The 15,901-nt window shown below is 42.2% G+C and overlaps 1 protein-coding gene across 1 annotated transcript; it reads right to left on the reverse strand.

Annotated features, from left to right (window-relative positions):
- Positions 1–8,356: 8,356 nt before the first annotated feature.
- SLC45A4 (solute carrier family 45, member 4) lies at positions 8,357–15,568 on the reverse strand (the record flags this gene model as incomplete). Its single annotated transcript, XM_009586437.1, has 6 exons — positions 8,357–8,719; positions 9,546–9,757; positions 10,760–10,859; positions 10,952–12,027; positions 12,138–12,317; positions 15,380–15,568. Coding segments are annotated over 6 exons (2,120 nt in total), but the record flags the coding sequence as incomplete, so codon positions are not given.
- Between the last annotated feature and the right edge of the window lie 333 nt (positions 15,569–15,901).

Below are 15,901 nucleotides of genomic sequence, written 5' to 3' on the forward strand. Positions count from 1 at the left end.
CATTGGTTTTCCTCTGTAAATACCTAATGATTGCTCTTGGCAGCTGGTGGCATTACCTCCGCTTCCAGCATTGAGGGCTGGCAATGGACATGGGGACCATATGCCACCCACCGCCTCCCAGGATGGGAGAGATGCCACCCCAGCTGCTGCAAAGCCTGAGGGATACAGGGGCAGACTGGGGCTGGGGTGAAGATACTGGTTTGCTGGCTGTTCCATCCTCGGTCCAGACTGGAAAGCAGGGGCAGCGCTGGAGCAGGCTCCTCTCTGAGCTGTTCCCAGCCCCTTCAAGGCCACTGCGAGCTATTTTGTAACAACGGCTGCGTTTAACTTGAACAATAGCTCAGGAGTGATGCAGCTCCTCTGTCTTCACCCCTTCCTCGGCATGCTCTGGCCCGCCCAGACCTGACACCCTGCTCCCACCCCAAGGAGGGACCTGGTGCCCCTGGCTGGGGATCGCAGTGTCCTGCTCCCAGGACCAGGGGATGAGTCACATCTCCTGAGCTGAGCACTGCACTTTCTCTCCTCTTTGCTGGGGATCACCCTGCATGAACAACAGCACCTGAGAGGTTTCTGCTTCCTGCTTCTCTCCTCTGGCCACGTCCTGCCACGGCACTGGGAAGGATGAAGAGGGCTGCCCTGTTCACCCCCTCTCTTGCCACAGGGGATAGGGCTGATACGTGGATACTCGGGAGGAGATGCATGGACAGAGAGAGGCTCAGTGTCATGCCTTGCAAGACCCAGCTCAGGGAGGTTCAGATTTCTTTCTTTGCTGCTTTCACATCCCCTTTGGCTTCTCCACTTTTAATCATGCCAGGAGAGGACAGGGATTTAGGACAGTCCCTGCCACTTAATCCCCACGTCATTTCGGGCTCTGCCAGGTGGTCGGAGTGCCACGCAGTGAGGAAGAGTGCCCAGGGCTCTGCTGAGCGAAGTGGAATGAGGAGGGGTGGCTCTTGCCCTTGTCATAGTTTAACCCCAGCCAGCAACTAAGCACCACATCAGCCACTTGCTCACTCCCCCATACTTCATAATAGCCCTGTACTAGCTACTATGAAGAAAATTAACTTCTATCCCAGCCAAAACCAGCACAGCCTTCCTCTAGGACTTCTGTAGGTATTTGGAGTGGCTACTTCTCCAGCGAGGCAGTGTCCATGCTCTCCTCTTGGTGCTGGTGAAAAAGCAACTTCATAGCTGAGGCCGAAAGTCAGATTTATTGCATTTTATGTTTTCACTTCTTTAACCTCAGGTCCAGTGAGAAAAGAGTACAGCTGAGCTGTGTTCAGTCAAAAATGAACCAAACACTGTGCGGGCATCAACTTCTCTGAGCTGCTGATGCTGATTCTGAAGAAATGCCTTCAGGAGAAGTCACAGATCAAATCTGTCAAGTAAACTGCTAGAAATCAAAGCAGGACAACAGAGTTCTTCGCACTGCAAGTTTAACCCTGTCAGCTGGCATTGTAATCTGATACAGAGGTCCCTCCGGCTCTCCCTTCTCGTCACTCGCAATGGCCCAAGTGGTTAATCAGTTTAGACGTGAACTGATTTCTTTGGAAGCTGCTTATGGTTATGCTTATTTCCTCCTGAAATGCTCCCAGGCCCTCTGGTGCAAAGGGATCCCACACCACGGTAAGGCAGAGGAGTGGGAAAAGGCCGATGTGCTGGCAAAGGTGAGACGAGACCCTCCCTGCTGCACTGGCAAGAGCCTGAGCCCCCTGCCACCCACTCGAAGAGAAGACCCTACATACAGCCCCTCAGCCCTGGTAGCACTCTTGGTGATGGCATGAGAGATGATGGATTTTGCTGGCTTAGCAGGTGACAGCCACCACCCCTTGTCTCCTGGGAATGGGTCAGAGCAACCAGGGCAAGAGCAGAGTCTGCAGTTGGGGACATCACCCCTCCCAGGCGTCACTGGTTTGCACCTCCATCTCTGTTTCCTCCTTTGTTACACCTGAACCCTGCACGTGTCAGGTGAGTTTATCAACTGTTTGCGAATTGTAACACTTGGTTTTTTTGTCAGCTAATGTTTGGCAGTAGCCTTTTTAGAAATATTAATTAAGCCTTGGGCTTGTACAGTTTAGGGACGAGGAGAAGCAGCAGCAATGTTCGGCCTGGAGCAGGGAGCCTGCATCGCTGCCGGCCCTGCAGGTGCATCACAGAAAGGACGTGTGTCTCTACTCACGTTTCCTACAAACAACACAGGAACACGAGCCACCAACTCTTACTGAAATGTTTATTAAGATCAAACTTCAGAACAACGGATCAGAACACAATGTCTTGTGGAGTAGAATATTTCTAAATTGATTTTTCCTTTCTATGCATAAATGAAAAAAAAATCAAGATTATACAAAAAGAACAGAAAGTGCAGAACACAATAAAACAGTTCTCATGCAACAAATCTCTTTTTTTTAACCTTAAAACAGAAAATATGCTCAACAGTGTAGAAATAAAAAACATACATACATTATGCCGTCTACGCACTCAAACATTCATCTGTGACATTACTTTTCTTTATCCCTTTTTCCTCATAAAACTTAACATTATGTGTTTAACACATGCTTATAAACATTGCTAAACTCAGCAAGAGCTATTATAGTGCCCCAACTTAATAAGTTGATAAAAAAGTAGTTGTCATATGGCCAGTTCACAAAGGAACTAAATATTCTCTTTTTTTTTTTTTTTTTTTTGCTATGAGATGCCTATATGCAGCTTTCTATTAATATGAGGCATTTAAAATAAGCTGGTCATTTGGCTACCACAAGGGCTTAGTGTTCATGTTACATCAGAAAAAAAAAATATTGGGAACTGCCAATTAGTTGAGAGAAAAGTCTTACTGTTTTTTGGGGCTATTCACTACAATTTGGCTATCACTGAGGATTGAATATGTGCAGACTAAGTAAGGTGATGCCTTGTTTGGCTAAACGCTTCTAGAGCTTCACCCCAGCTTCAAAATTTAAGAAAAAAATGTGTCAGATCATGTCAAATTGACCAGTGTCCTGGGTTTTCACTTTAGCAGATCACAAGGGCATTGAAAGCCTTTTAATTTTAGTAGATGCTCTCTTCTGGGGGGGGATTTGTCTCTCCTGGGCATCCCTCGCGGTCCCCTGTGCTCCCCGGGGCGAGGGAAGGTGAGGTTGAAAGACCGGTGAGCCGCAGGGCTGCTTGGGTTGAGGAACCAAACAAAACAGGTTTTCCAGGAGGTGATCTTAATTTAAATTAAAGGAAAAACTGGAACGTCTTAATGAGCAGACCTTGCTGCCCTGGAAGGTGTTAGTACGACATTCTGAAAAGACAATTGAGCCTTTTTGTTATTATCTAACACAATTTCCTCACTGTCTGGGCTGCTGAGCCTCGAAAACAAAATGCCAGTTGATATTTGAGCTTCTGCAGCTCGCCTTTGCCAATGGCTTGTTCTGGATGCAACATGAGAAACAGAAAACTTTGGGTAGCTCCACTTTTTAAAAATGACCATTTTCGACACACTTTACAAACGTTCAGCTTTGTCGTTTAAGGAAGAATAACAGCTAGAGGACTCTCTGTAACCATAAAGTTTCTGCAAAGAAAAATAAAATTTGGTATTTCTTCTACACAGTCATTAATAACATTTCTGTGCAACATTTGGTGTTCGTTACATTTATTTGGCCTATTAAAAGGAAACAAGGACAAAACAGCTGCAAATAAAACCAACTTCTCTTTCACAATAGATACTTCAGATGCCGAAGTTGCTACATGTGCTTGGAATATCATGCAGGAGTTTACTTATTCATTTAAATAGGATACATATTTATAGCTGAGCTCGTCTTGCATTGGACTAGGAAACCTGGAAGAACTCAGTTGAAAACATTGTTGAGTACAGTGACGACGAGCACACAACCACCAAAGATATTTTGGCCCGAGCAGTGCGTATATAAACGTATATACACACAGATAAACATACACACACACGCACGCACCTAAAAAACCCAGCTCTCAGTGACTGAACTACAACTCATTGCAGGGACCGAACGTCGGAGTGTTGCGCAACCTGGCTACATGTCTATGCAAAATTACTGAAAACGTGAGTGACCACCGAAAACGAAAGCCAACCCTTGCAACACGCCTCTGGGGAGGAAGCTCCCCCTGAACTCCCCTCCTGCCCGGACACGGAGGGAGTTCTCCCAGGAACAAACTGTGTCTTTCTCCACCTTTATTTGTAAATGTGACGTCAACCCGCATGGCTGCAAGACCCCACTGGTAAGCATGAAAATCCTGCCTTTAATGGTGGACGTTGGAGGAAGGCCAAGCTCATCACAGACCGAGGGCGGGCGGATGCCTTTCTAATGATGGAACTGAGGTTTTAATGAGGTACCTAGCAATAATCACTGTCATTGCTGCTGTCATTCCAAGTGCTGGGGGGATTCAGATCAGACGGGAGAGGAATGAGAAGGGCTCAGCCCTCACTTCCATGCCTCCATGGAAAACCTCACGCAAGCCTGTTTCACACAGGGTCTGCATGCCAGCATCGGCACTGGCAAGAAAATGGGGAGGCTAAATTTGCAGCTGCCTCCTTTTCAACCCACCAAGCTGGGAATATTTCATAGTCTAGAAAAAGGCTCCAAGTGAAAGGGGAAAAGGACATTATGTGTTTCAAGGAGCACTAACCTCCATTGGATTTACTGGCTTCCTCCCTTCTGATGATGAACAACCCACATCTTTCCGTAACTGCTTACTGCCAGCACTAGCAAACGACCAGATTCATGTTATTAAAAGGCTATTTAGGTAATAAATCTCTATGAAAGTCATCTAACCAGCAGGAAGAGAAACATTCCTAAGAAATTATTGCTTCTGGAGTCTGAAATTGCCATCCACAAACAGTGCAGATCCGACTGGACTCTTGCAATAACCCAATGGTGCAAAATCCACACCACGCCTTTCTGAGTGGTTGAAGTTTGAGCTTCTCTGCTCTCATGTGAAATATTTTTAGACGTGCAGCTTATCCACTACAGCACTCGAGAACCTGAGCACTAACGGTATCTCATGTCCGAGGTGTTACATGTCACCAGAAGGACTGCAGCAGAATATATTAAAATTGTTTACAGTATATAGCAACACAGAATGAAACCACTAAACCTTAAGCCTGCTGCAGTAAAGGTCCAAAGAGATGGAGCATGTGGGATGTATTTGACTATACAGTAATACCGACAAACAAAAAAATGATTGCTTATTGTCACCAGGAAAAAAAAAAAAGCCCCTTCAAATCTCATTTCCCACAACCTCTGCAATAAATACATAAGATCGTGCTACTTTATCTTTTAATTGTGACTCCCCAAAAAATCATTTCTGTATCAAAAGATAAGGTAAGGGACACATGAAGAAATAAATCACTGCCTACTCTACCCTGAGAAGTGCCGGGGCACTCTCTCAAATTCAAGAAAAAAGCATTACTATGAAAGATCTCGGGAGCCCTCACCGGCAGCACAGTGGAAGCCAGCGCGGTGGTTTCACAGGCTGGCCAAGGTACAGGAGGAGATACTTTGGCAGGGGCTCCCCCAAGTTAATTCTTCTGGCAATACTACAAATACTTCAGCACGTTTACAATGGATAATTATTTCCTTCGGCTTTACAGGGGAGTGAAATAGAGCTTCCTGCTACAAGGCAGTGTGCATATTCATGCGTTACGAACGGTAATTAAACAGCCCCATAAACAACTCCAAATATGGATTTTAACATCCAATTCTTAGAAATGAGGCTACACCAAATGCTGGCTGGGACAAAATTGGACCTGCCCTACCTTTGATTGAAACCCTCCAGGTTCGAAACGTCCTCTCGTCCCTCCTTGTCCTTCCCCTGAGAAAGCTAAATAAATGTGTGTGAGCTCACCCCCAAAACGGTTTCACATTCCCTCTGCTGGGTGTGAATTAAGAGGGAGCTTCAACTTCTCCTCCCTCTTTGCTGCTAGACCTTGGATAGCTCGATGGTGCTGTGAAACAAATCTTGGCTTACGAAGGTGCTATGTGGAGTAATGGTGATTTGAAACACACTGATCCATGATGTTTATGGGGAAAAGGGTAAGGCTGGCATGTTACCTTCTGCTGGAAGGTGCAGATTTTTAAACTGCAGAAGAACCTTTCCAGAAATAGAGATTAAAATATTTAATTTAACCAAAAGCAGAATCTTCAAGAAGCTTTAAAAATAAAATAAAGCCACTTCAAAATGCCTAACTCAGTGTGTATTTTACATGAATGCCAGTTATAGGGTGAAATACAACTAATCTCTGTTATATATGAACATCACCAGAATATATTAAATGTAATTGAGATGATAAAATTCACGGCAGAAGTTCAGTTAAAGTATTTCTCACAACTGATTTCTTCAATAAGGTCTCATATTCTTCAGTAGTATTATTCCCCTGTCTGAACACAGTTCACAGTATGTGTTCTAAATAAAAAAATATTCACCTTAAAGAAAAAAAGACTTTCTCAAGATACTTGAAACAAACAAAAAAACCCCCTAAGTCCTGTGCGATTACATGTACTTTAGTGCTCAGCGATTTCACCAGCCTAAAAACAACATTGTCACCCTTGATAGCATAGGACATTGGCACCAACTGAAAGCCTTCAGCTAAGAAACCCATGTATGCCACCAGGAATTCGTCAATGATGCTGGCCAAGACTGCGCGTCAACTTCAAATATACCAAAACATACATTTCTTAAATACATTGACAATTCAAGTAATTTATTAAAAACTGCTTTTCATTTGAAATATATTTTCTTCTTTTGAATGACTATATTGCAGCATGATTTACACATGCATTTTAAAGTACTGTAGTATGAGAAGTTTGAGGCAGCAGAAAACTTACGAGCTGTGATTTGTCTGTTTAGCACACGGATTGACTGCAGCCTGGAGGTCCATGCGAAAATGAGTAAATAGCATCACAAACACTTCCTATAAGATGACAAACGAAGTTCGGTTTCTAAAGTTTCTTTAAATGGCTGCTGGATCTCTGAGCTTTGGCTGCCCATGGATTGGGGCACACTGCTAGCGATCCAAACACTACTTTAAATCAGATTAGCACAACTCTTTCAAGCTCTTCACAGAAAAATGTCTTTGCACTGCAGCTATGTCCTGAATCAAGGAAGGGGGCATGGAGGTTGCGCCGATGACATTGGTACAGCAGCTCGGAAGACCCCCAGCCTGCAATTCCTCAAACACAAAGACTGGAACAGCAACACATGCTAATGGATTGAATTTTAAGGCCTAAAAACTGTTTCTGACAGATTTTTATACACCCAGACTATGCCATAAAGTGATGGAGGTAGGCCTTCGGTTTACCTTGTACTGACACTGTGCCTTTACCTTGGCTGCTGCATTCCCAGCCAGGAGGTTAAAGGATCATCAAAAGTGCAATTAATCAACGACTTCCTTTCCCCATGAGAGAGAATCCGCACGTCCCCTCCCACGAAGCTGACCCCAGAGACGCCCCTTCTCCATGGCAGCTTCATCCAGAGATGATCAGGTTTAAATGCCAAGAAAACCCCCAAATTCACCAGCACACAAAACTCTGAGCTAAAAATTGTCACAGCGTATTCCAATGACATTCATAAAACTCAGCACTTGTGACAAAAACCTGTCAGTGCTGGTCACCTCTCCCAGTTGCTGCTCCTTCCATCTACAGTTCACATCATGCATCCAATGTCACCCTCTCCTGACAAGCAGCAGACTTGGGAGTAGTTGCTGAACAGTATGACTAAAAGGATTCACCGCAGTTTCTTAGAAACCGCAGTAATTGCTTTTGTTTTTCTTGAAAATAATTACAAATAAAACTATTCTGTAGTAATTGCACTAACAAAAACATGAAGTCTAAAATTAATGTTAAAGAACTGTAGCTGTCAGACCAGTAATATCATGCTTATGAAAAAAATTGATCAAGATGTCTAAGCGTTTGATTCAGCTGTTACACTAGTGAAATCTGAAATGTTCAGACAAAAAAATAGCAAGAGACTATATGTCAAGATAGCTTCCATTTTCAGTTAGTTTAAAAACAGCCGAAAACTTAATTTTTCTAACTGCTAATTGTATACACTGTGAGTCTCATGCAGATTAATAAAACTTATTTGAAATCTAAATGTATTCTTAATAAAAAAAGTGTTCAGAAATGACATTTCTAAGTTGTAGAGAAAGCAATTAGCATCATAGCTACCTGTTCAAGCCTATATTAAGGACTACAGAATTTCATTTACACTTTTGCACGAAACTGCCTTTTCTTCTGCAATTTTAGCTACAAGTAGTGAAGATCCTAATTTGTTTTCCTGGGGAAAAAAAAGTTCTTGATCCTGCACCTGCCCTCCCTGGAATGTGGGTGAACAACAAGCGATGGCCTCACACGGCTGACTCGCTCTCCAGCTCCGACGTGGCAGCTCCTTTGCGCGTGAGCTTCAGCACAGTCGGCTTCTCTGCGCTCGTGCCGATGCCCTCGGTTGTCTCTGGAGGACCTAGTCCTTTCTGTTCTTCCTTTGGCTCTTCATTGACTTCGGGGTAAATCACCAAGAAGGTAGCTGTCAAAAAACCCAGGAAGGATCCCACTGAAGCCACCATGGGAATGACTCTGACTGTGCCAACTGCATCCACCACACCACCAAGTGCAGAGGCCACGAGGATCTGGGAGATGTAAACCTGACATGACAGAATAGCGCAGTCTATGCCAAATCCTCGCTTTGAGTTCCCGGGGCTATGGTGAATGTACTGAAAAAAGACAAGAAACGTGATAGGAGGTAAAACAATGGATGACAAAATATTTAAACACTAGTATCTTCCTTGAATTTCTCAGCCATGTGGTCAACTTTATGCCATCCTTGTGCATCACGCAGGCTATACAAGTCCAGAGCAACAGCCTCCTCATCTTACACCAAGAGGCAGATATTTACTGGGGTACTCCTAGCATGAACTGGCTCCAAGATTAGGTTTTGTAAAAAAAATTTACATGAAACAGTTAGTGGAAATTATTTTTATGATTACAAAAAGGAATCTACCTCCGAATCCCAATGCAGAAACATGTTAAAATAAATGATCTCCTGTAATTTGTTATACAAATGGAACAGTGCTAAAAAGTGGAAAGTAAATCCATCCTTGTTTCCAGCAGAATCAGTTTGCCTTACATCTCCCCAAAATTATAGCTGCATTTCCAGACGTATCTCAGTAACTAAGACTGCGAAGAACCTGAGTAATGCTAACATAACACGTCGGAAACAGTAGTAACAACTAGGTATATTATAAATACTCCAGTAATTATTTCATTTCTCTTCATCTACCACATGAACCCAAATCCTTTTATACCTCAGCACAGGGTAAAACAATCATGACCCCACTGAGCCAACTTGATGCTAACACCATCTGATTTAAGTAGCAGCTCTTGCTATTTACTATCAAGGATGAATCTGTGCTTTGGCACACGTCCCAACAAAGCAGGTAACTCAAATAATGGGATTTAATAAATCCATTTTGCCACTGTGATTTTCAGAGAAATGTGAACGCTCTGCCTTGACTAAAATATTCAAAATACTCCACGTACCTGTTTAATATCATGGTATTGTCCCAAAAGCGCATAGGGGCAGTAGGAGATACTCATAGAGACTATTCCCATAGTGCTGATCATTATCATGGTGACGTACACGTTGGGGAACATAGCCATCACTGCAGTGCCAAGAGAAAAACCCAGCGTGCCCAGGATGTAGATCACTTTTATACTAAGGTCATAGTTGTCCAAGTATTTCTGCAACAAGGCTGCAGAGATCAAGAATAAAACATAAATATCAGTTTACTCAATGAAATTTTATGGTATTGATGTGGCCGTGGCGGCTCAATATGCTGTTTGGGACTTGGATGCTCACTGCATATTTAGCTTCGCTTAGCTTAGCAGCATAGCTCAGCCCCCATTGCGAAAAGGATGTATTGCTACTTCAGAAACTGGGGAACAAATGAGCTCAGAGGCTTGCCTAAACCATGCTACAAGTCTGAGGCAGAACAAAATGCTTTGAGACTCAAACATACAGTGGTCCACTCAGTCCATTCATTAATTTTACCTATTTATTAACTTTCTCAATGCAGGTACAGTCTGAGCACAGAGGAGATTCTGTTTCCAATGCAAGAACATTCGCTAAACAAAGCGATCAGATAACTGATGTTTATAGCCACATTTCAGTTTGTGTTCAGAAACAAGCTGCCCACCTGAACTTCAATCTGACATGTCTCAACAAAGAGGCAGTCCCCCACAACACTGATCTGTGCAGACTTGCCTGCACACATGCTGCAAAAGGCAGAATTTGTTTGGCAAAAGCTTTCAATTTCAGTCTATATTCCAAACATAAATTGTCTGTAGTTAGTTTATCTGTTATTAGAGAGCAAGAAAGATACTTTCAGAAATATATATTTATAATTTTGATTTTAAAAACAGTCTTTGCAAAAACCCTCTTACATATGTTTGAATCTTCTAACAAGCATAATTCAGTTTCCTGATGACTAACTAAATGCCACTCAATATCTTTTGGTATCATTTTGTGCTTTATGCCAGTTAACCGATCTGTTCGTATTTCCACCTCTACATTTGGAGAAATTTTTTAATATTGATTCTTAAAGAAGCCTCTTCCCTTATGACCACGTGAAATGCTTTTCCAAAATATCCTTCACCCCAAACAAGGAGGAGGATGCTAACTGAAGCAAAACTATTTTTACCTTGCAAATACATACATGAGGTGCATTCCACTGTCTGATTGTGCAGTCTCTTACCTGAACAAACGGCAGCAGTAGCAGCATAAATTACCAGTCCCCAGCATCCCATCTGAACTCCAGCATTATAGGCATGTAACTCAGTTGAGTTAGAAGGGGCCTGCAACAAACACAAAGCCATTTTCTTGTAACGAGCACATCTCAGAAATGAGTAACTATAAGCAGGTTGGCCAATGGTAACTGCTCTCTTACCTTTGGATCGCCCTGAAAGATGACCTGGCCCATGAAATCTGTATAGAACACAGCTTCAGCAATGATCGAAAACCAAGTTAAGAGGTGACAGACGCACAGCCTCAGCAGCTCCTTTGGCATCTTTAGCATTGACAACCACAAGAGTCTGACAGTGGTTTCAGTTTCCCCCTCTTCGCTCTCTGTGTCTCCACTTGAATTTGTCGTGCCACTCTGATTCCTGTGTCTGTACCTCTGTCGCTGCCGCTTCTGCATGTCATAGATATCGTTCATGCTGCGTGATGACTTTATCAAGACGATGGCATTGGCCCGACGAAAGCGATAGCGGTGAGAGCCTATTTTGCCATAGTACGAGAAGGTGTAAGAAGGCTGACGGTAGAACATGTGCCTCCGCCTTCGCATGGAGTTTGAAGTACTAGATTGCTTCATGCCTATTCTAGCGTGTCCATTGAGGAACTCTTTTGGTAGGGAGCCATTCACGTTTGGGACTTTATCTTCATTTAAGCGATTATCAAGCAACATTTCCTCCTCTTTCTCATTGTCCCTGAGGAAAGCAGACAGGTGGTTGAGTTTGGACTTCATGATCTCTTGGCTTGTGTTGTGGGGAGTGTTTGGATACGAAGCATCCTGAAATATGGAGGGTTCAATGTCATGCAGAAAAAGCAGCTCCGATTCAATTTCCAGTGTAGCATCGGGCATATGCAGAACTGAGTCACTCTTACTTCTTACAATGTTCACCTCAAGGAACTCCATATTGAGATCATGCTCTGACTGAACCTCATCATGGAACATAGAGGCTCCATAAGGCTCTTCCTCACTAATTACATTGAGTCGATTCAGAGGGGGGAGACTACCACTGAATTTGACACTGGAAAGTGTGTCTCCTTCATCATCAATCCTGTCCTGCTGAGGGTTATATTGCTCTTCTTCAATGCTGAAAAGGTGGAGAGCAACGGAGACAGAGAAAATAATGGCTGCAAAGAAGAAAAGGACTTGCTCTTGAGATTTAAAAATACCACCCAAGAAGGTCTGTGTCCAGTCCAGCCCTCCTAACATATAACCGATTGCTCCTCCAAGACCTGTGGAAGAGGAAAAAACGAGAAGTGAGTTCAGGAAAAATCCATTCAGTCACAACTTGGTCATCAGGAAGACTTGACAGCTGCCAAAAACATATCAACTAACTCCATACCAGCTGAAAACGCATGGATGTTAAGGGCCATGTCTTGTTCTTCACTATCCACCACATCCAACAAGTAGGCCCGAATTGGCCCTTCTGTTGCATCAGCGCAAAAGTCCAACACCACAACACCAAGCACCGTGAGAACTATACCAATGGGCTGCTTGTCCGGGACATCACCAATAGCCAGACCTGAGGAAAAATGGAGGAGGAATCTGAGCATATCATTCAAAAAGGGAAAACTACTAAGAGCAAGCTCAACTCCTTAAGAGAAAGGTGGCCAACACACTCACTGGAAACATTCCTTTACAGAGTAAAATGGCAATTTCAGCTCTTTGGCACAGCTTCATGGAAGATCTGGGACAGAAGATTATGTTTTAAAATTTTTAGGACTGACATTTATTTTTCAAAATGTTATTTTAAAAGTATCTCTTAAACCTTTGAGAGCATTAGATACTATTTCATGTTCCTCGTGTGTATTTTCCTTCAAATGCTGAAGGCTGTTTTTATAAAAGACAGCCATGGTGAGAGAAGAGAGCACCCAAAACCAAACTGTCATACCTCATCTATCAGTTACAAATACAGGTAACTGCACTGCTGACAGCATTCGTGACACGGTGCCCAACATGTAATGGTTGCAGCACAACAGCATAAAGTGAAATTTAAGCCCCTCACCTCTCTCTTTGCTTTTCTTAAACATTCATAGTTTCTAGATCACTTTTATAAGCAATACTTTTAAGGATGAAGCAACATTAAGGTATTTTGCATTGCAAAAAGCATGTCAGCTTCTGTTGATAGCACAGGATGAAATGCTTTTCGTCTACAGAGTAGAAAGGCAGCATTAGTATATAGCTGGAGAATTTTTCACAAAATGAACCATTGACAAAAGCATGAATTACTTGAATCAGATTTAAATGTTACACATGCAAGAGTCTGATAAAACTATTAGCGTAACTGATGAAAATGACTGTGGAAAGAGATGAACTGGCTAAGCCACCAAAAATCATCTAAATATCAAGTGCTACGATTCCTGCATATTCAATCCTCATTTATACCAAGTCCTCTGAATCCTAAAGAAGTTTATACATGTTCCATGCTTGGTTGAATCTTACAGCAGAAAACACCAATGGTGTCAGTGCTTTAGATTTGCTGGAAACCTGAACAGTGCATACAGTGGAGAGAACAAGAGTTGAATAAGATCTATACACAGCTGTTCTCCTGGGACATGGTCGTATTATTATTAGGATTGGAGAACCTCTTTTTTAGCATGCTCTTGTGCTCCTTGTTTCTCTCCCGATGACTCCTATTGCCAGAGGCCAGGTTATGAAAAAGGGTACAATACAATGACCACCTCAGTTTTTGCAGCACCTTCTGTAGCCCCAAACTGAAATTAGGAGTGCAAGTAACTGGAGACTAAGGATAGGAAAGTGTGAACATAAAATGGGAAGAAGACAGACAGTGAAAGCATACAGGGTCCATCTAGAAGAAAATCTGGTTACAAATGAGGCCTTTTCCTGCAAACCGCTAGACACCCCCTTTTGTGAGAGACTGGTAAGCAGTGCCTTTTCTCTCTGAAAAGTGACACAAGCCACCATTTCAAAAACGTCAATTAAAGAAAGACTAATATTGCTTTATCATATTGTGCATCTGCTCTAAATAGTAGATCAAGTGCTGTCTTATGCTGATGTCAAGTGCTGTCTTATGGTAATGTAAATTTAATGTTAGTGGCAAATCTCTATCTTCTAGTACAGAACAAGTCTAAGAGAAGACCATAGAACAGCTCTCACTTCAGTTCAGTTCGCTCCAGGCTCCCTTGGGAGAGGCACAGCAGTGTTTAAAGTGCTGTTCAGAAGAGGGTTTTTGTTCAAAAATCTACCACAACCACGTCCCAGGAACAGATGCATAAAGCACACAGCTCACTTCTGCGCTGCATTGCAACAACCTCTGTGTTTTTAAGAAGTTTCATTGCACAGAAGTACCACTGGAGTATCTGGAAAGCACAGGTTTTCTAGAAAGCTATGCAATAGACTGTATTACTGTGTAACAAAGAATTAGAGAAAAATCAAAGACAGTATTTTTTGCTGATTTATTAGAAGGTGAGATACTTCAAAATAAACCTATAAACTGCATGTGAGCTTTGCTTGCCACTGTCAATGGCTACTGACCTAAACCACTGTGTGGAAGTAAGAGCTTCCTATCAATTAAAATCTTGTAAGAGGGCTGCAGTCTAACATCTTGCAGGCATCTGGATGAGGAGGAATAAGTATTGGAGACACAACTACAAAGTACAATTGATACCATGTGATAGCAATTCAAATAATTAATATTTATTGCTTGGGTAAATTAAAAAAACATAAGCTAAATGTCACTCATCTGAACAGTTTGTCCACTGCAGTTTGCAGAAAATTGAAAACCATCGTATGGCACCCCGATCTGGCTTTAAAAAGCTAACATGCTGAGCCATGGTAATGTTCCACTCATTTCCCTCAATTAGTAGAACTTTTTCACAATAGAGCTGCATCTAACCCAAAAAAAAGAGAGCCAAGAGGATATTATTAGGTGCTAAGTTCCTTTCATTTGCATCAGTCCAACCATGATGTAAACGTTTCCCCAAATGTACTTGCTGTCACCTCTCCTACACTAAATTTACAAAGAGATTGGAGATTGTAGATTAAGTTCGGTAGTAAACTATGTTCAAGGGAAACTATTTTTACCAGCTTTGATGGGGGCTCAGGAAAAATTATTTTCCCACATAGTTTTTGATAAACAAATATTAACTGTGTTCTGGACTTTTTCAATACCAGGTCTAAGAAAAGCACAAGAAAAAGTGAAAAGATAATTTTTGAAATAATGCTGGAAACAGGATGTGTTGCCAGATACGCATTAAAGGGAAAATGGATCACAACAGGAAACATTTCCCTGTGAACAGGTTGCTACAATGTTCCCATGTCAAGGATCGACCAAATTCGTCTCAGTGACTGCAAACATTATGCTGGCAACCATTGTATTAATAAAACTGTATTAACAGTTACAGCTATGATTGCACAAGACTTAGTACAGCAACGTAACTTTCAAATAAGAATAAAAACATGCAAGATGGATAGCTCAAATGCAGCATTGCAGAGATTTGTAATGATTTTAACACTAAACATAAGTTAAATAAACTGCATATCATTATCTTTACTTCCTACATAAAAATCTTAAAGCGGCTATGTTAGCAGGAGATATATGCAGGTGATTTCCTCATTATTTACCTATAACAGAGCCATTAAGGAAAAGTGCAACTCCAAAGAGGACACCAATGCAGAGAGCAAGAATAAAAGGCCGCCGGCGGCCCCAGCTCAGTGTGCAGCGGTCACTAGCCGAACCTATAAGCGGAGTGAAGATCAAGCCCAGGATAGGGCTAAGGAACCAAGTGAGGCTGTAGTATTGTTCAGGAAGACCTAAAACAAAGACAAAAATGATTTAAAGGTTATGTGGTACACACCAAACATTTCACTTTATACATGAAATTTTGTTATACCTTTGAAAATTGTAAATTGATCAGTAATTTACCTACAGTAAATTCCCTCCCAAATGAACAACTCAGTTAAGATTTCTTATCAGTGGCTAAAAAAACAGCTAAGGAAAGCACAGATCAAATACCTGGGCAATAAGAAGGCAACAATAGGTATATTTAAGCTACTGAAATAAAAGCTAAAAAAAAAAAAGATATATCTAATAATGGAATCACTAGTCTAGTGTGATAGGTTGACCCTGGCTGGACTCCAGGTGCC

Source organism: Fulmarus glacialis, unplaced genomic scaffold (assembly GCF_000690835.1).
Source record: "Fulmarus glacialis isolate BGI_N327 unplaced genomic scaffold, ASM69083v1 scaffold8071, whole genome shotgun sequence".
NCBI lineage: Eukaryota > Metazoa > Chordata > Aves > Procellariiformes > Procellariidae > Fulmarus > Fulmarus glacialis.